Below are 22,772 nucleotides of genomic sequence, written 5' to 3' on the forward strand. Positions count from 1 at the left end.
GGGAAGTTATTATCCCTCTTTATAAGGCTATAACTTGGTCACATCTTGACTACTGCACACAGATTTGGTGAGCTGGGTTTCTTGGGAACCAGGAGGTGGCAGAGAGAATTCAGAAACAAGTGACCAAGATGATGACAGGTCAGTATAGGTTGAAGGTTTGTGGGTTACAAAGTTTAGTTGAAAGGCAGAAAAGAGATGACATGATAGAAACTTTTAAGATATCAAAGGGGCTTTATAAAATTAATGCAAATGAAAGTTTTCAATATATAACAAATGGCACTGAACAACATACAATTATTTGCCTCCGAAATGAAAATAGCGATTCTTTACTAATTTCGATGTGCTAAACATGAAAATGACAAGAAATTCTGTCAATTGGCTTGTTTAGGAGAGACGCAGTCTACATTACGTACATAGGTATAATTTGGCAATGCCACATTTCAATCTCTTGATTGCAACATATTGCATCAGCTAATCATACCCAACACCTCCAGGGGCTACTGAATTATCAGCTAATAAAATGCAGTTGAGTCATGGCATCACTGTCATAAGATGATGCAATCGTTAGTATAAAGTGAAGTCTTGTAGGGTGAGCAACTGTTTGTGAGACTTCCTGGGCTACATACCCATTTAATCTTGCATCATAAGTACTACACAATCAATCCTGAAGTGAATCTAGCAGTAGTAGTGCCTCCTACTTGTGTTAATAGTGTAAATAACTTCTGTTACGTTTGTAGAAAAAGATCATCACTCCATTAGTGAAAAAGTCATATCGGCTTTATTTTGGATGCAAGATCACGGACCAGGACCCCGCACATATGCTGTGGTATGTGTGCCAGAAATCTTCTGAAGTGGTGAAAGCAGTAAAGTGTCGATGCTGCTTGCTGTTCCTATGGTTTGGAGGGAGCCAAGCAATCATGCAAATGACTGCTATTCTCCATGGTACCACCTGTTTCAGGAGACATCATGAGGAAAAAGAAGTGGACAACAGCATACCCTAATATACCATCTGCTCTCTGACCAGTTCTGCACGTGAAGGACTGTCCATTCCCGAACCTCCAAAAGAATTTTCCTTCGATTCAGAGGACAATGAGGATGGAGGCAAACCAACGTCGGGTTCTCCTGAACCTTCACCGTCTAATGACGATTCATATGTCAGCCATGGTGTGTCATCTACACCACACACTCTCATATAGTGAATGATTTTGCTTGCAATCTGGAGCATTCCAAGTTACTGGGATCAAGACTTCTACAATGGAATCCTCTCAAGGAAAATGTCCAAGTGACTTCATTTTGCACTCGTTGTGAGCAGTCTCTGCCTTACTTCCAAAAGAAAGATGACCTTGCATTCCACCACAATGTAGATAGTCTGATGAATGCCTTTCTAATCAAACATAACCCACACAAATGGTGACTATTCATAAACTCGTCAAAATTGAGTCTCAAGGTGGTATTGCTGCATAATGAAAACAAGCTTCCATTCGTTCAAGTTGGACACTCTATCTACATGAAAGAAACCTACAACAACCTAAAATAGCTGTTGGACTGTTTTCAATACAGCAACTATGGCTTGGCATCTCTGTTGATGGATCTGCACCTGAGATATACAAAAGTACTGCTGTTTTTTGTGTGAATGGGACAGATGAGCAAGGACTCTGCACTATGTGAAGAGAGATTGGTCTGTGAGGAAATCTCTGAAGGTCGAAGAGAAGAATGTGCAACATCCAGCACTGGCAGAAACGCACAAAATTCTGCTACTCCCCCCCCCAAAAAAAAAAAACCTCGGTCGGGTAAAAAACTTCATAAAAGCCATGGCCCAGACTAGATTGGCTTTCAAGTACCTGGCGGACAAATTCCCTCAACTCAACGAAGTGAAAATTAAAGAGAGAGTCTTTGTGGTTCCTCAGATCTGAGAGCACTTCAATGGTGAGATGTTCGACAACCTGCGACAAGGAGATGAGAAAAAAGCTTGGGATGTGTTCTGTCTGGTGTCAGCTAACTTGCTCGGAAAGTCAGAGCAGAAAACTATAAGGAATCGGTTGAGGACTTGTCTCTCTATTACAAACTTAGCTGCAATATGCTCGAAAAATACACTTGTTCCATTTCCACTTGGATTTCTTCCCCAACAACTACAGCAGCATGGTTAGTGATGAGCATTTCCATCAGGAAATTGCAACGATGGAGAAACAATACCAGGGAAAGTGGTCCACTTCCATGTTGACTGACTACTGATGGACACTCGCTAGAGATGATCCTGAGCAGCTATATAAACAACAGGCAAAGCAACATCAGACATAGAAGCGGACATTTACCGGAATATGTGATAAGAATTATTCTATTATATAAGAAACTACTGCAGATCTCTCACAAACCGTAGCTAATTTTGCATTTTCATTGTCATATTAGTGTTCAGTACCTCAAAATCCATAAGAAATGACTAAATTAATCTGGGGAGTATGACTTTTATAAAATTTTGTTGTCCAGTGTAGTCAGACTACGACCATCTGTAGAGGCATGTGAGAGTGTGATTAGTAGGGGTGTGAGGACTAGATTTTTTGCATGAAGAGTGGTGAGTGGAATGGATCACCAGAATTGGTTGCGAGTTCTCTGACATTGAATGGATTCAAGGAGAGGTGATACAGTTTGTGTGTATAATGGTTAGTTTGGGTCTCCCATGAGTTTCTGGACTCCATAGAGATGCCATAAAATAATAATAATCATTTGAAATGGGTTTGTACTGGAAAAATTTAAACTGAAATTGAAATGACTCAATAAATTTTAATATAGATCCAGAGCACTAGACCAACTAAAGAAAGTCCATTATAAGTTCAATTCTAGTCACCAAATGGAGAAACTTCCCAAGTTAGATGATCTTTAGTACAGGCAAGTAGAGTTGTTAGTTTTATCCTTCCTTTATCATATCCAGGAATGTATGTAGTTTCCTATACTTGCAAAATGGCTTGCTAAGGACAGACAGGATAATTTATTGACATCCACCTCAAAGAACATAAAAAATACTATTTAAAATAAGGGGATATTAAATCCTACATTGTTTTAATACCGAATAAGAAACTCAAAGATTGGTATCAGAGAGTACTTATTTTAAATAATGTTTATATCACCGAAATGAAGCCTACTGGCTCTTTATATTTAAAAAAAAATACATTTTCCACCATCACTATGGCAAGCTGGGACTAGCAGAAATGCTTTAGACATGTTTTCACACAGGAATAAATTAAAGGAAACCAAAGTGCTATACAAATGCCATTACAAGTTGGAGACTATTTTTGGAATCAGCAGCAGCCATGAAATATTCCTCTAATCTCAACAAGTATAACTGTATTAATACACCAAAAATCTAGGAGACAGTCATTTTAAAATCAACTTAATTCCTGTAGTCTTCTATTTAAAAACAGATGGTGATAAATTAGGACTATTATTACTTTCTGTGTGTTCATTTCATTTTTAAAACTGTTCTCATTAATAATGATCATTAGTGTTTGCAGAGTGTTACAAATTATTTGTTGCATGTGGAAAAGGGAAGGATAAAAATTAAAAACAAACAGTTAATATTAGCAAATAAATCCAGCAATAGCAACATCATATTTATTTTGTTCCTTTACATGATGGAAGATCCTGAATATTTATGGATTGTACACTACAGGGTCTATCAAATGAAGAGGACACTGACGTGTAGAAGTAGGGAGATTCTTGTTCCATTGTATAAGGCTTTGATTAGGCCACACATGGACTATTGTGCCCAGATTTGGTCACCTAGTTTTCAGAAGGATGAAGAGATGTTGGAAAGGGTCCAAAGGCGACTGACTAAGGTGGTTTCTGACCTCTGGAATGTCAAGAATGAGGAAAGATTAAAAAGATGTAATTTGCAAAGTCCAGTGGAGAGAAGGAACAGGGGAGATATGATAGAGACCTACAAGTTGGTAAGGGGTTGTTACAGGATCAATGGTGGAGAAGTTCTACAGAGAATAGTGGGAGACCAGGGGAGAACCAGAGGTCATCCCTGGAAACTGTATAAAGAGGGTGTGAGTAGGGGAGTGAGAGGCAGGTTTTTTTCGTGCAGAGTTGTGAGTGATTGGAATGCCTTGCCTGAGAGTGTGGTGTCTGCAAGGAGTTTGAATGTGTTTAAGACGTGGTATGATGAGATGTGTGTGAGATAAAAGGACCTCCTAGATGAATCTTTGACTCCATGAGGTCTTGTTTAATAATAATAATAATAAATGAATGTTCCATCATCGGCATAGCTATGGATAAGATTTTAAGGTCAGTGAGAGGTCATTTATATACAGGAAAAATAGAGTGGATGAAGATATAGAATCCTGAGATAAACTGACAATGATGAGGAAATCTGGCAAGAAGAAGCCATCACCCATGATATAGTGAATGACTGGGAAGTAAGCTGGTGACCCATGTGCAGAGGGTAGAAGGTAAACCATAACAAGTACCCCCATATCCCAAGTTTTATTAAAGTTCACTCGCACAGAACAGAGTTATGCAATATGATAACTTCAACAACTTTTGCTTTTCAAATTAACCATGTGAAGCAAAAATCGGAATGACTTAACTTTAAGAATTCCAAATGCGAGTAAAAAAAAAAAATCCATCCATCCAGAGTACCAGAATAACTTGCTTATGGACAAACAAATAAAACAATTCTTACAGATAAACATTTTGAGAAAAGTACCTAAGAGGAAGCAGTCAATTACCTGGTAATTCAAATTGAGAAACAACTCAATGAACTCTTTGTGATCTAGAAGTTTGGATTTTTCTGTAAAATTTTTATCCTCCATTTTTCCACAGACACAGTTGATATGGGGAATTGAGGATCAATCACATATATAATAAATTTAGTTTAATCCTTTATCCAAGTGTATGCAAACAAAGTTTGCACCTGAAGTATCTTCAGGACTGAGGCAACTCGTAGTAAAGGTGGACCAAGCTCTCATCACTCCTTGTCTCAGTATCTCCCATAATGCAAAGCACATCTCCTTGCAGACATGTATAATGCTATGCATTAAGGGAAGGGCCACTATCCAGACCGGTTTCGACCTTTATTGAGGTCTCATCAGTGGAAGGCAGACCCAGAAGTGGTGCTACTAAGGCAGAAGCAATGGAGAGGTCATATTTACTTATACGAGTTGCCCAAAGGTGTGCCACCTTATTAGTAGATTACTCTGGATTTAGAGAAAGATGTTGGAAGTTTATTTTTCACTTGGTTAGACTATAATAAATTTAGTTTAATCCTTTATCCAAGTGTATGCAAACAAAGTTTGTGCCTGAAGTATCTTCAGGACTGAGGCAACTCATAGTAAAGGTGGACCAAGCTCTCATCACTCCTTGTCTCAGTATCTCCCATAATGCAAAGCACATGCAACTCGTACAAGTACATATGACCTCTCCATTGCTTCTCCACTGGTTACTGATTAGGAAAAAAATAATATTTTTTATTTTTATTTTGTATAGGCAGCACCCCCACTTAAAATTTCACTGGCTGCCGCTGATGTGAGGACTAGAATTTTCACTTGGAAAGTTGTAGATGCATGGAATGGTTTGCCACTATTTATCTCCCACTATTTTCTGTAGAACTTTCAAGCATTGATCCTATAACAACCCCTTACCAATTTGTAGGGCTAATCCCCCTTTCCAATAAAAACTAAATGATTATGGAAACTAAGAATCCTGAACAAACTATAATTATTGAAACTATGAACTATTGAAAGGAACAGAATACTCTGCAAGACACCAGACAGTGACTAATTCAGTTGGGATGGAGAAGAAGAGAAATGAAGCTGGATGCGCAAGCTGGTTAGAAGCAAGAACACTGGCTCTGGACAGAAAGTTGTGGAAAGAAAGGATCTTAGCCTTATGTGCCATGGGGCATGAAAAGGATAAGTATGTAAAAAATTAGTACTGGCCCCTATGGTTTAATAATTAAAAAAAAGCACCCATCAAGCAGAGAGTAAGGCTATGGCCAATGTGGCCCCCGGCCATTGGCACTAATTTTACATAGGCACAAAAATTGAGATTTTTAAAGTTTTTTTTTTTTTTTTTTTTTTTTTTTTTTTTAGAACAGCGCAATTTTCTTTCCTGGCCATAATTCCTCACAACATCTCTGCCATCAAGTATATAAAACATTATACAGTGTTAGCAATTTATAGCACTAAATTTATTTAGTTAATTAGATTATTAAGCCAATATTTCACCTTGATCATGAAGCATCTTCATGGGCACAATTAGAATATCTTTATCAAAATTCTGCAAGACCATCATACGGAAAGCTGCAAGATTTCATCACTGCACCCAGAGAGGGCACCAGATAGGACTGTAAGATCCTACCTTTCACACTCCGTCTGAATGAACTTAATGTATTTCTTGGTGCACATGAAGATGCCTTGGTGACAAAGGTAAATATTGTGGCTTAATTATAGTTAGACAGTAGTTGACCAAGTGGTTACCACATTCACCCAGAGTACTACTATACTATAGGCTTCAAACGTTTCATGAGTAGGATTAACATTTTTTTTTTTTTTAAAAAGTAATGATCATTCCAAAAAAATCAAATATTTTGACAGCTATCAAAATTTTGTTCTAAGCCAGAAAACATAAGGGGCTGTGTAATTTTATAATTAAACTTCATTTTAAAACCAAAGCCTTTAGTAAAGGTTCTTCATCAATACAATGCTAAAAATCACTTGCACATTCTACTGACACATATTTAAGTAACTCTAATTACTAATGCTGGCCTGGTTGGCAGAGTGATTAGAGTATCTTCTGTCCAGCCAAAAGGTTTCAGGTGTTTGCAATTGTCTTTCATCTTCATACATACAAATACACACACACACCCTCCTCCAAATATGGAATGGGTCACCATGGGAGAAGTAGACCCAACCTGTCACAATGGGAGACCTACCGTCACCAAGCAGTAGGGAAAATACAGGCTGAATATCATCATACTCTCAATGCTAATAACTTAAAGTAACTTTGCCAGAGTGTTTTAGCTGACTGGATACACTTCCACTCTGCAACCAAACAGTCATAGGGTTCAATATCACCATAAGCATGGATATCAGTGAATGTACTTAAATGGTAGATGAATTCGTCACTTGGTATCAGACCCCTACTTTGCTTATTAGTATGCCAAGTCACCAATTAATAATTAGCGCTTATTAAATTCTAGAAAATATGACCATTCCCATAAATGGGTAATAATAAATAATATACATAGAATACTTATTAAAACCACTGTACATTAATTTGACAATTTATGGTGAGGACAAACCCTGCAACCTGACTATTTTCCAATATACAGGCAAGCAAAATAATATTAACTTCTTTATATTCAATTAAAAACAGCACACACACACACATATATATATATAACCACTTTGCACAATGTGTTATTTAACGATGCTTCCATGAGAATTGAACACATGGTAAACATTGTGTATATACATATGTAGGCATTGTATATAACACTAAACATGAGAATTGAACATATAGTAAACATTGTATATATATAAACACAAAAATTTTTACACGTATCTAATTTGTTAACTAGATGTCACGTGATAATAATAATAATATACGGGAACTGTCACGTAATAACTACTCCATGCATGCATGAGCAATCTCAAAATAATACTCCCGTTTGATTCAAAACAAAACAAAAAAATCACTGTACATTATTAATATAATTGGGCCACACCCTGCATTCTAACTACTTTCCACTAATAATATAAGGGCGACAAGTTATATTATGCTTAATTTTATTATATTCAATTTAATTTTAAAAAATCATAGAACTGATCATGTAATTATATAATATACATATATAAAATCGATTTTCTCAATGTCTTATTTTCAGACACATTAAAAATAAACACATAATAAAACGGGAATTATTTTTTTACACTTCTCTAATTCATTAACTATTACACACACACACGCAAGCTCAATGCAAATACCATCCGATTCCGTTCAAACTTGCATACTCCACACATTCAATAGCTTCACGTGTCATATTATGATGCACAGTTTATTTACTTTGTATGTGATGATAAATGTTTGTCTACGTGTTGTGTATAAAACAGTTCATAAACATTTATATAGAACTATTAATGCAATTAAGAAAATGTCCTATAATTTGTCCTACACACACACACACATACATAAATACATGTTATGATATAGTATGTGTAAATAAGAATTATTAATTAGTTCTCAAGATGCGGTAATGATATCATCTAGTAGATGTACCTTACTGCAATAAAGAAATGTGTTCTTGTTGGACATAAGAACGAACTGCAGAGTACGGGTAAAAAAATGATTTTTAAACCCGATATAATTCATGGCTGCAATACTTACTCTTTTGTCTTTCCGAGTCATTTGTTTCCATCGTAATAACTCGTGAACATCTAATTAACACAGTTAATAAGGAAAGATGTATGGCTTACGGAGTAATTCTTAATTCAGACGAGCTTTCCAACACCAAACGACAAACCGCCATGACACCGGGCAAACTAGCAGCGCAACATGATGACGTACCCGTGACGTTTATGAAGATGATAGTGACGTTACTCCCTCGGTCTCTCTTTTGTGAGCCAATCACTTTCCCAACTAAATGCTTTTGGAGTATGCTCTCTTCAGTTTTATAGGACGTACGAAGTTTAATATATGAATTAAATTTTAAAGCAGTATATGAAAACAACACTTTGCTGGATGAAACGATTAAGTTTTTATCCCTGTGGGCATAAATTGATAATACGATATTATAAATCTCGATCAACATTTAAAGCAAGTATGATCATGTTCTACCTGGCAGTATTCAGCTGAATATGGAAGTTTAAAGGTTAGAATTGTAGAATTTGGATGTAACGGGGTGTTACCAAAGCAACTCTTCAGAAATGATAAACATGTAAAGTGCACGCTGTCTTCATTCAGTACTAAAATATTTTGTCTCGGTGACAAATATCAAGATCGTTTATTTCTGTGGTTTAAAAAATAAAATAAAATAACTACACTGCAAGGTATCAATTTATCTACGCTATAAATCATAGTTCATCACAAATCAAATGCACAGTACGAATTTAAAGAGAATGGATAAGAATATACAAAAATTGAATATCCCACTTTTCATGTATTAATGATCAATACTTTCTGCTAATATACAGTAGAAACAGGTTATTTTTAGCGTTATCTAAAGGTGCCACGAACATGGGTTATCTACTACAACATATGACGTTCATTTATTAAGTAGGCAAATGAAAATGTCAGAGGATTTTTTTTTTTTTTTTTTTTTTTTTTGCAGATGTCACGTAACAATACTAATAGTCATTTTAAAATGTTAAATAGACCTGGAATAACATGGAAAATTTTCCAAAAGCAATATTTATATAGACTATTTCCAATACATAAAACCAACTAATGAGTCTGGTAGTGCACCTTTATACGATACATAGATCTGTGCAATTTGCACTCAAATGAAGAATTCATACCTCTAGTAATTTTATTTATGTTAATTGTTTTCTTAATTATTATTTGACACCGCCAGGGAGTCCTAAGGCTCATCGAGGGAGGGCGCCTACTCTACAACTCTCCGTCTCCACCACTCAACCTCATCATCTACAGTCCACAATCCCAAACATCCATGCCCACGGCGGGATTCGAGCCCGCAGCCTTTTGGCTGGAAGGCGGATACGCTAACCACTCGGCCAACCAGGCCGGTAATATATAATACTTATATATGATACTTTGTAACAGTTCCCTGAATATCACAAAATTTCTCACAATTTACAATAAACAGAAAAAGCAGAGCAGTTTAATTACAAATTAAATATTGATTTCATGAAGACAGTCAGATAATAATAATTTCATTTTATTACAAAATAAAATTTTACAATTATGGATAGGATGCGCTGTAATTGTAATATTTCGACAGTTTATCATCAGTTGCATACGTTGGAAGAAAAAATAAAATAAAATTTAAAAAATAAGTTCTTAATAGTTTTTATTTCCATTTTCTTCCCTAATGTAAAGTAAGATAAACCATCATGCAAAGTTTCCAACAAAAACTAGCTACTAATGATAATAGTGTGTGTGTGTGTGTGTGTGTGTGAGAGAGAGAGAGAGAGAGAGAGAACAATGACAGTACTCTTCAGCAGATCGTGTTATATAAACTTTTTTTAAAAAACAGTTTTGCATTTTGTTTGAACGCTCAAGTCAGAATCTTTACTTTTCAAGTAAAGAAATCTGACTGCAACATTTTTTTTTTATTATTTCCAGTATTCTGACAAATGTTGCGCAGTTCCTGCCCAATTAAACTATTTGGCAATCCTGAACGAAATTTTAATTTGTCCTTGTAGTCTATATGGTTTTAAATATTAATCAAGGAATAATTGAATACAATCAAAAATGAGTAAGCGTCATGGTAATATTCTTTTATAGTAACAAATAACATCAATCATGATCACAATAACTGAATCCAGAGAGTGAGGGGGAGGCGGGGGGAATTTGTAGTGTAAACATTTTTTTAACCTAATTCTTGCAAATGGTTCAACTGAAAAGCCTCGACAAATTTTAACAGAGATTGTAAATACCCAGTTTGATTATAATCCATCCACAGTTGCGCGATTATTAATATCAGTTCGAATCATTTTGTCATTAAAAATGAAATGACTGAAACCAAAACTAAACCACGAGGATATTCTTGTGTACATACTAAATTCCACACAACTATTGCGAAGTTATTTCGACACATTTTGCCCTTTTGTGCTCTGCAAACAGTTCGATGGAAACAAATCGGAATGCTCTGCAAAGTTTGGTAGGGATTCCAAATACTATTCAACAAAATATGTCCAGATATTGGTACTTCACAACTCTTGTAATTACATAGCTTAATAAACAATTGGAGAAGTATTAAACTATGTATGAGTTCAATGCCCTTCAAATCTATACGTGTGTGTGTGTGTGTGTGTGTGTGTGTGTGTGAAGACGACCTTGTGATGCTGATAAACTCAACGGGTCAACTGTTAGCATGGACCTAGACGTTCCTTAAAGTGTAAATAATTGTGTTTAATGTGAAAATTTAATTGTGAAAATAATGAACATTTTATGGTTTATTAATTTTCTACGGCTCCAAATTTGTTACATCTTTCTCTCATTTTGGAAGGCGCAATCCATTTTTACAAATGCATATGATCAAGTCCTATACTATAGAAAGTCTTGTAAAAGCAGTAGATTTTTTTTTTCTTTTAATTTTGTATTGTACTTAAACAATTTTGGTCTCATCTGCAAGAATGAGTCCGGTACTAGACGTCATGAGCGGTGACAATCTTATAGATTGAAATTTTACAGGCAACGTTTCTGCTAACTAAAGTATATAACGTGCTTACAAGTAAGGCAAAAACAGACAATTATAATGTTTTAGTATGGTTGGCAGTACTTTGACAGTTTTTTTGGGGGGAAAAATTGTGTTTTGAATAAAAAAAAAGGGGGTCTTCAACGCTATTGTGAAAATATACAACTGTTACAATGATAACGTCGCCTTGTAAATAAATAGCACCATCTATGAGACACATGCAGAAGCTAAGCAATTGTAAACGAACTGACGTCTGTAAGCTTCAATCTGAAATGTTATTAATTTCCCAGGGGATAAAGCTTGCTAGTTGAGAACGCAGTGAATGACTTTCGAAAGTGCAGACTTGTTTCTTTCGAATCCAAGTAAGCATATCCTTTTTGGAGTGATTTGTGTAAACGCGGCATAGCGGATGACTCGAGATGCAAGTAGCTAAGAACAATATTGTGACAAGACGATGATATTTAAGAAGACATGATCCCTTGCTTCAACATTCAAGAACAAATAGTGAGGTTTTTTTTTTTTTTTTTTTTTTTTTTTTTTTTTTTTTTTTTGTTCCCTGACGTGGTATCTAAGATGAAACTATGTGTAGGTTGGTCAGAATTAAGATGAAGCAACTACGGTTATGAGGCAAATGTGTTATGTCTATTAACTGCGTTTGCTTTTCTGTCCACTTTGTCTATCTTGTAATCTTGTCTATCTTGCAAGATGAAAAACCCGATTTTCCAGATAATCCTTCCACTGATACCGATAAACTCATCTTCAAATGAAAAGTCCCTGCAGAGATTCTTCACATCCTACATGTATTCGAACTCATCTTTTTCCAACCAAAAGACATCGCTAATCCATCTAAATAATGAAATTTCGGCCATTCTCAAATTATGTTCCATCCGAGGAGGAAAAAAGGAAGCTAAGAGAAATATACCAAAATGCAATAATCCTGACTTCGAAATATCATATATGATAACCGGCGATAAAGAAAGAATGGAAATCAAATAAATTCTTCTGGCAGTTTTTAAGAGACTGCAAAATGTCAGAAGAATAAAAACATAATGTGTACAAACTGTCACCAAGATGCTTTATAGAAGCTTAAGCATACTGGAGGGCAATCGTATAAAACCCTTCACCTCTGTATCAGACTGACTAACTCATCATTGATTGAAATCGCCTAATAAAGATTCTTCATGTCATAGATGGGATTCGACATCTGGTATTTCCAACCAGAAGCTCCTATTAAGCTAGTTAAGAAAATTTAGCTGATTCTGCTATCAATCAATTTCACAATAAAAAACGATAAATAATAGCACCAAGAAAATTTCTGGAAAAATATTGCAACGCTGAAATGAACACTGACATATAGGAATAAGAAAGTCATTTTGCCTGTTTACAAGACTCTGATCCTCTGAGCTTTTATCTGATGATAAAACCAAATGAGGTTGTATCAGAGCTTTTATCAGAGGTTGTATCAGGAGAGACCCGATCTGATTCCAGTTCATTTGGACTGGATGCAGATCGGGTCTCCTCGTTTCTGAAGTGAAGCAGGTACACTGCAGTGTTAAAGATGATATCCAGACTGTAACATGTAGGTTATGAGGAGAGATTGAGAATTCGATTTGCGGACTGCAGACGATAGCAAATAGGAGAAAGAGGAATGATGCGATAGAGATCTACAAACTTCTTAAAGGGTTATAATGGATATTAGTTGGTGGACTTATACATTTATGGAAAGAGGAAGGATGGACGTCATCCATTAAAGTTGAGGATGAATGCAGCTAAAGGTGACAGCTAAAGTTTTCTCTCATAGAATGATGCGTGATTGGAATGGATTGCCTTTGGAGGTTGTAAGAGCAGATAGTATGAATGAATTCAAGAGAAGGTATGGTGATGAGTCCCTAACTCCCTGGAGGTCTCTTGTAATAAAGATGATGATGACGATAATAATATAGTTGCCCAGATCACGTTATCAAAATACGAGAGACGTTTCAAATGTAATGCTTACGCAAGCAAATAGTGCACTTGGAGTGTGAGTGACCTTGTTTTATTCCTCCTCTCCGCTGCAGCTATTGTACAGTGATGCGTTTACGAACAAGTTAAAACACAAGTAAAAAAATTGTTCAAAAGTATCTCGAAGTTTTATTATGGCATTGAAACACTTGTTAAGTGGTGGAGAAAATTTTATTGGGTTTATAGAGAAATAGTATACGAAAATAATGTAGAGACGTCAAAGTATTTTTTTTTTTTTTAATTTCACTGACATGTATCTCTTTTGGATTGGCGCTATCGCAATGTAGGCATTACTCTCGGAACGCCCCTCGTAATTTTTAGAACCCAGTTTCAAATAATTTTCTGTAACACGTTGGCTAGTCCGAAGGTTAAAAGCAATACGATCCGTCTACCTCTCAAAATAGAGTCGGGAGCGAAAATAGGGTGGAGAGAGAGCGAGGGAAAACTGTTATAAGTGCTAGGAAGTGTAAACATGACAAAAGGGAACGGAGAGGAGCGCGTCCCTTATCGCAGCTTTGCAGTATGTGAAATTCACTTGAAGTGGCCATTGCGTTTCCACGTGTTAAGGCAATACCAACATTATTGATGCCCGTCTTAGACCAAATGTGACCCAGAAGAGAAATGGCATTAAGGCCCATTACCTGAGTCACCTAACTGTAAGAGCGACACTGCAAATGATCTTCAACCAGAAATAGACTGAGTGGCCAAGATGTGGAATATTTTCTAAGACAAAGTTCATTATAACCAATCAATATTTCTGATATATTAACTGCCGATTCTAATGCTAGCATTATTTCTGGATGAAGAAAAGGTTACCAAACTGAAAGTAACCTAAAGTTTAACTCCACAGGAACAGCCGATTGGACCAGTGGGCCAAATCGTGTCCCACGCTTTGTAATGAAGCAAGAAATTAAAAATATAATAAAATGTTAGACGATTTTGCTGAACAACAAAAAACTTATAATTAAGTAGTTAATTATAAACGGTAAGGGATATTTATTATATATCCAACCTAACCAAATTGTAGTTTTTTAATAATAATCCAATTAATAATCAAATTAGTATTTTAGTAATCAAAATTTTTAGTAGTCTATTTTTTGTAAACGTATCAGTATAAATATATTATTAATATATATTTATGATGCCCAGTTATCTTAAATTAAGGGCCCTACAAAAATTATTCCAAATGGGCCAAGCATTTGTTACAATCAGACTGCGCTCTCAGTAACACAAACTTTGCTGCTTGGGCCAACTTCCTGATAACACATGATTCTCATGAAAGGAATAACTGAAGATCAATAATTTATTTCACAAAAGTGAAAAGAACTCTAGCTACAAAGTTTGAGAAGGTGGTAACCTTCGAACTTTGGAGACATCGCGATTCCATAATATGAATTGATGAGACGCCATTTAAATAGCTCGATCCTTTTTTATTATTATTATTATTATTTCGTGACATCTCTAAGGCCTCACCGAGGGAGGGCACCCTCTCTACAACTCTCCGTCATCTACACAAACGCCATCTACTGCTCACCACAACCACTACTACTAGTATTTTTTATCTGTAAATTGCGTATGTCCTAAAAGCCGATTTGTCTGTATGCGGGTATGTATGTATGATGAAAAATCCAAGTTTCCGGGAGAAAAACCCCTGATACATCCGTATGAGATCTGCTAACTCACCTTCAATTAAAAAAATTCCATATACAGATTTCTCTCATCACGACGAAAATCGAACTTGGGCCTCTTCCAATCGAAGGGCAAAACGTACTATCGTTCATCCAATTGCGCTACGGAGGCAGGAAATACAGAAAAATTAAATTAAAATGTAATTCAGTTATATTTAAATAATTCAATTCAAATAGAAATTACTTCATCATACGGTTTAATGCTTTAAAGAATTCTTAAAACGCTTACTATCCTATTTTAAGTTGACTTCCTACCCGTTTCCGAGCACTGCGAGGCAGACGACGAAATCGCTTGCCATAAACCAATAACATAATTTAATACTTTTTTTTCTTTGAGAAATTTTAAAATACTATCAACATTATATATAATATTTTAAACAAAACTGCAAAATTGAACTGATAAAAATAGGAGGAAACAAAACAAAAATAAAAATTTACATTAGGAAACCTAATTATTCGATAACCTGTAACACAGATTGCGCCACCTATGCCAGTAATTGCGAACATAGTTTTGTCAACTAAGTTCTCTTAGTTGACAAAAACGGTAAATGGAAGTATTCCCCTTACAAAGAAGGGGGAGGAAAGAAGCTGTTGCAATCTGGAATTACGAACAAGCAATTAAGACTATAAGGCTAATGTGTATTGTCCTTATATGCGTGTGTTTTTGGTCGGTTTGCCAGTTTTAAAACATGAAAAATCCCGAGTTTTTCGTAGAAAGACAAAAAAAAAAAAAACTGCACCTGTTCTATATGATAGCGGCTCACTCATTCTCAATAAAAAAAAGCCCATACAAAGCGTCTTCGCATCCTAAACGGGATTCGAACCAGATCTTTCCAACAAAAAAGGCATCATCGCTTTCAGCTAAGCTGTGGAGCCTAGGGGAGAGAAAAATATAAAACTCACAAGTGATCGTAAAATGAAACAGATTATAGTAAGTATAATCTTGGTCTCGTAGTTTATAATAATTTTTATAGATAAGAAGAAAGTGCTTGGTTAACTGCTAGGCTGCGCTTAGTTTATGCAGCAAATACTTTTCATCGCTCGACGTGAGCTTAACACTACATTTAGTGGAGGCTTGAAAGTACTATGGTCTCTGGTGTAGAGATTATGAAATATCTCGCCCGTATACCATCCAAAATGCTTTAAGTTCCAGTTTTTCGTGGGTGGATTTATTCAAATAATGATGAATAACCCATATTTCTAATAAATCGAATTATACTTGATAGTTACTATTTAGCTACTTGTATAAGATGATATTATCGAGAAGGCTCCAACTGATGAAACCTCAGTGAAATCGAAACCGGCTTACGTAGTGATTCTCACAATACCGAAACCGTAATGCACGACATTATACACGCCTGAGAAAGAGAGCGTGTTATGGGATACATAAATGCAACGATGTAAAGCTAACTGCTCTCTGCATACAAATAGCAGAGTTCTGAAGACTTTTACATGAAACTTTTGTTTGCATACGCCTGGATAAAATAAGCATGAAAAGGAGAATGTAATTCCTTGTCAAGTATAATATATTTTCCATCCTAGGGTAATAAACTTGTTACTTCTAACGAAAACGCACAAAGAAATAAGATTCTTCTTTTTCTGTAGAACAGCGGTGTTCCAAAAACGAAGTTCTAAATGTTATATAAAATCATTTATTTTTATATTGTAATCCATGTTTTTCTTTCCTTACTGCAGTCAACCTAAAATAAACGTGAAATCGTTTTCATTTTAATAACTGTAATTTCACACTGACGTGTAAAATTACCTCTCTCTCTCTCTCTCTCTCTCTCTCTCTCTCTGTTCTAGTAGAGATGAAGAATTTACTATGATAATTCCGCTGCCAAAACACTTTGGCCTGCTCCAAATTTTGACGACTTCCACTTCCAGTAATGCTAACTTTATGAATGCGATTTACACGATTCGCAATAACATAGCATTTAAAGTAACATTTGCGGAGTTGTACCATGCGTGATTTGCTATATGTAACAATTCAAAATTATAATATTTGTGAATTATATCTCCTGGACATAATTCACAAAATACTCGTATAAACACGAATTATAAAGCATCATTTGCTGTACATTACACGGTGCAGAAGTGAGAAGTACTCAGTGTTTGTTTGTTTGTTTTTTTAAGTTGAAATGAGACACATAATGGATTAAATTTGTTTTCAAATTAAGCAGCTGGAGCATTCTACATGTTTCTAATTGCGTTCAAGCACCCTAGTGACCAAAAACAATTGTTGCAAATGATAGGTGTCCAATGCGTGACACCTTCATATGCCTTGATTTGGTAACGGCATTACCCCTCCTAACGGGAGAAGAGAAATAACATAGAAAGATCGATGTACTGAACCTTTTTTCACCAAGAAGTTTTATGTTTCTTTTTCAGGATAAAGATTTTTAACATAAAAAAGAAAAAAAGTCGCTTTTTTTCTTCCAAAATGGTAGCAACTGCAATCTTTGAGAACTTTCGGAGTGTTAACCGGAATGATATTAACTACCATAATATTCTACACACAGTTAATGACAATTTCTCGACTGCGAGAATCATTTCCGCTATCTTTCCTATTCCGATAAGCTTATCTCATTTATTCCTTATCGCGTTTTTTTAAGTCCTGAGATACCAAGCAACTTATGTTGAAAGTTGTAAACACTTCATGAACGCCATGTTGAACTGTTGTTCGTCACTGTTCTTTTATTTGACGCTTTCGTGTTCTGAGAAAGAAGTTCATAGGATCATAAATTGTAAGACATTGTTCTTAATTATTATTCAGCCATGATACTTTAGCCACAGGCAAAACAAACGTAAGATTATAACAAAGATGAAAATATGGTCGCAGCAAAATACCTCAAACCACGCTCACTAGCCGAAAGCAAGAAGTGCTTATTTCTGGGATGAGAGAATATTCGAACCAACCTGCACCACCCCAAGCTTAAATGTCACTTTCACATGATTTTCCGGATAACCGGCTTACTCTATCCATACTTGACTAAAACGAGCGAAGGAAAAATGAAACATAACACTTCACACAATGCGCATTACTTTAAAATTATTAATAGAAAAGAGAAGAGAATTTCAAAAAGAAACACATGTGGCGTTTATTGATTATGAAAAAGCGTTTGACAAAATTAGTAGAAAAAAATTGTTTAAAATATTAACCAATTTAAACATACCAAACCAACTTTTACAATCTCTTCAAGAAATATATACAGGAAATAAAATAGCAGTTAAATTAGAACACACCTCAGAATGGAAAGATATATCAAGAGGAGTACGACAAGGATGTACCCTCTCACCTCTGCTTTTCAATATATATATAAATGAAATATTAACAATCTGGAAACAGCATAACCCATTTGGTATACAAATGACCCCGCAAATGAAAATAGATACACTACTATTTGCAGATGATCAAATAGTATTAGCTACATCAGAAGATGACTTGCAAAGATCATTAAAATCATTAAATGATATCTCAAAGCAATATAATATGACAATATCCAAGGAAAAAACAAAAATAATGGCATTCAAAGGAGAAAACCCAATAAGAAGTAAAATAGTGATAGATAATAAAATACTAGAACAAGTAAACACTTTCAGATACTTGGGATGTGATCTATCATACGAAGAAGACAGACACTAAAATATCAAACTTTGTCAAAGTAAATGGCATAATAAATAATATATTTAAGCCATCCCTGGTACAAAAACACACTAGAATCAGACTATATAATGTCTTGTCAAAACCAACTCTACTATACAGAAGCGAAACATGGACCATGAAAAGGAAAGATGAAAAACGAATTCAAATAGCAGAAATGAAGTTCCTCAGAAAAACAGCTGGATATACCAAGTGGGACCACAAAACAAATGAAGAAATCTTACAATCCCTAAAAATAAAACCAATTAATTACTACATAAGACAGTATAAACAAAAATGGCTAGAACATTTAAATCGAATGGACAACAGCAGACTACCAAAAATATTATACAGATACAAAATAAGCGAAAAAAGAAGAATCGGAAGACCAAGAAAGAGATGGCATGAGACCGGAACAGGCCACATGGCCTATATTCCATGTTAGGAAGAAGAAGGTTGGGACCCATCGGTAGATCGCAAGATTAATTTAGTGGCTCAAACCAGCTTATACTAATTATCAGAAATGAATTTTTATACGGTCATACTGATAGATTGGAAGACTGATAATATCTATTTTCATATGTTTAACTCATTAATGACATTTTGATGATATTAGGAACATTTTCGTGGTTTAATGTGATAATAATTAAATGTGATATTGCAATTGCTTGGTAAAAAAAAAAAAAAAAATTAGAATCGCTCTACAAACTATCTCGCTCTCTGACTAAAGCAGTACGAAATAAATGAAATAAAAATAAATCCGCTAATGCCTTTTATTCCCCGAAGGGAGCAGGCGAAGACATTTAGGCTTAACTTTAGAAGACTAGCAGGGAGCTACTCACAGAACAGCTGGCCTAAGACGATTAGTGATTTTAACTGGCATTCGGGGAAGAGAATATGGCAGACAAAACCCCCCACCATCTCGTAGTCCCTAACACTATGTTATTGTCTGAAATAGTGATCCGGCGACCGATTTTCTTGCCAATTTGCTAAAATCGAACTTTGAACAATCTTTCCTCGGGCAAAGTAACGCTTTGGATGCAAACGTCATTTCCACAGGACCAGACATGCCAGCAAGAAATAGATTGGGGGGGGGATGGTAATTTTTATTCACTCCGCATCTAATTACAAATAAAGTTATGGATAATATTAACCTGTTATATTTTTATATGTTATAAAAATAAATTTGGGTGCATTTAAAATAAATTTCTATGGTGGACCGTGGTCAGAAAAGTTTCAAAAACACTGCACTACTGTATTGTAGTAATATTTCTAGACGCGTTAACTAGTCGAGGTGCGGAAATGTATGAAGCAAGCTTATTGGACGTTATTAGCTCATTTAATGTTGAAAAGGGAGTGCAATATTTTCTTTCTTTCTTTCCAATTCGCTCATTGTGTTCGTATAAAAGAGACTTAGAAACACTTATTGATAAAGTGAATACAGAGAAAATAAATCGCTAATGTGAGGAGATTTGAACAGCAGAGCCTCTGTAATTATCATTAGGGGGAAACGTTCATTCTAAGCTCAAAAACATGCTCTGTAAAAGTTTAATGGACTGAAATAAGTTCTCTTAACGCCACTTTTTATAAAACTAGGGTTGTGTCATTAGAACTAGGGGGAAGAACAGTTTAAAGAAACACGGAGTCGTTTCAAAAATCTAACAGCATTTTTTTTTTGGAACAACGAAATTAATATACAGAATATGGATAAGTTTCGAATTGAGATGAATGCCTTGTTTCTTGTTCAGTTTTAGGATGTCCTCAAACTGAACGAATCGTGACAGAGAAGGAAAGTAAAATTTCGTGTTCTAACTCAATGGTGTGTAACAACTCCCAGTTGGTGTTATTTCGGGGAGGGGGGGGGGGGGGAATTGATTCAACAATAGGTTCTTGGCGAAGTGAGAATAAGGCTTATTATAGGTAGTCTAAGAGTTGTAACATTATAAAATATAGTAAATATTCATTTCGGTGAATATTGTTATATTGACTGTCTTAGCGAGGACCTGATAATTGGTCGCATTCATTAGGAGGGGAAAAAAAACGAATGGTGACGACAGTATTTTCAGCCTAGAAAAGAAGGCAGAAACTGATTCAAGTAAAATCATTTTTATTCTTCGGTTAATTTTTCGATATTGAGCCCACACGTTTCTTAACATAAGTTTTAATAAAATAAATAATATAACCTAATAAGTTTCGCAGGTCGTCAGACTTATATCATCAGCAGGGAGCAAAACTTATATAAACAAGACTAGAAAAAATTGATTACACGTAGCAGATATTATCAGAACTTCACAATTAGTACATCCAAAGAAGTGACCAGAAAACCGTTGTATTGATTGCTCTTAAATGCGTTGGAACAATGATGGCTGTTGTCACGTTCTGTAGTATGACGCATGTCATATTTCAGCGCCGCGGTTACTAGGTTTTTGATGGAAGCAGACCAAACTTGGTGTAGGATTTGGTTTTTGTTACATTTTGTGGAGATCCGAAGCAAAGCTTCCCCAGTGATTGAAGATTAAGGAGATGAAAATGCGTTCCAAGGAAATCAAAGCACAAAAAGAAAGCAATACATTTATATATTTGTGGAAAGTCCTTTGATTAGAGATCACGGCGAATTAATACAGCCGGCACGTCACTTCTCCGTTGCATCATCAAGGGCAAGTATTTATGCCTGTAGATCTGTGCGTTCACGGGACCAGTTTGCTGAGGGACAAAAACTCTCCACCACTCTGAGACCGGCTAACTCACCGTTCGATTGAAAAGACTTGATAATAGTTCCTCACATCACAGACGGAATTCGAATCCTGTCTTTCCAACCAAAGAGCTCGTCTGTATCAACTCAGATATGGAAGTTCCTCAATTTAATTACTGTGGAAACTGATTAAACCACTCATGACCAAAGCTTCGTTGCTGATTTCAATGATTCACTCCATAAATTTTTCGAAAAAAAATTGTCGAAATGGCATGTTAAAAAATCTTGGTTGACACTTAACTTTAAAAGTAGGAAGTTTTCTCCATTTGCTAACAATATCGTAACTTCTGTATTTAATCTTCAATCCTGAAATGGATTTTCTTCGGTTTTAATACGTATTTGCTTTTTCATTTATTAAATCCAACCAACAGAAGCGATCACACAGGGAATCATATGTAGTATTATTTCTCAAGAAAAATATTGCAATACTCATAATGTTAAGAAGATACAGTTGCTGAGCTGTAGTGGAGGGAATTAATATCAGTTATGTTATTACATCTATATTTTTTTTATTTTCGAAACGACCCCAACCAGATGGCATGCATAATTCCGCCCAGTTCTTTGATAGATGCGTTGTTGAAATCCTGGAACAATAGATACAGTCAAGGTCGTACTACGAGTATTGATATGACCTTGACTTTATCTACTGTTGCAGAGACCTATAAACTACCCCCCCCCCCTTCCACGTAAGTGGCAATTTTCAAGGAATTGCAGGAAAATGACCATTTGTGGGCCTGTTTATTTTTGTAACTAAACTATTGTCTCCTCAAGATCAACAGCGAGGAATTAATTATATCATATTTTCTTTACCCCCCCCCCCAAAAAAAAGTCTACCTTTAATAATTTTCTGGAGATCAACAGATTTGGATTTTTATTATCACATGACAACTCAACAACTAAAACGAGCGAAGGAAGAATGAAACATAGCACTTCACACAATGCGCATTAAACGATTGCATGTTGGGACCCATCGGTAGATCGCAAGATTAATTTAGTGGCTCAAACCAGCTTATACTAATTATCATACTAAACATACAGTTCCAGGACTTATTAGCGAAGACCACCTCTCAACGCACATTACCTCGCAAAATTCAATTTTGTCTGTTAACTGCAATCTCTGGTCTATTTGCTTGGTTTAAGTACAGTTCTCTTTATCTCGAAATTTAAATCTTAAGATTTACATTATTTTTTTTTTAATTATGATAGTTCTCAAAATCATCAACATGTTAGCAAATGAAAAGTGGGATGCGTGGTGGAGAGAACAATGTGTGCAGGCGACTCCCAACATTTATTGAGTTTACAGGAGCATGCGAC

General features: G+C 35.5%; 1 protein-coding gene across 5 annotated transcripts in view; it reads right to left on the bottom strand.

The window, feature by feature from the left end:
* Positions 1–22,772, bottom strand: part of Gug (arginine-glutamic acid dipeptide repeats grunge) — a 565,908-nt gene that overhangs the window by 327,893 nt on the left and 215,243 nt on the right. Inside the window, exon 1 of one of the 5 annotated variants that reach the window (XM_090408201.1) lies at positions 8,383–8,977. The exons of the other annotated variants lie outside the window; for them this stretch is intronic. Within the exon in view, the coding sequence (XP_090264327.1) occupies positions 8,383–8,403 (21 nt within the window). The 5' untranslated portion in view covers positions 8,404–8,977. Of the gene's footprint in view, positions 1–8,382; positions 8,978–22,772 lie in introns of those variants that run through there. 5 annotated transcript variants of the gene reach the window in all.

The sequence above is a fragment of the Typopeltis vanoorti genome, chromosome 18, assembly GCF_054136105.1.
Source record: "Typopeltis vanoorti isolate ZY-2024b chromosome 18, IOZ_Tvanoo_1.0, whole genome shotgun sequence".
Lineage (NCBI taxonomy): Eukaryota > Metazoa > Arthropoda > Arachnida > Uropygi > Thelyphonidae > Typopeltis > Typopeltis vanoorti.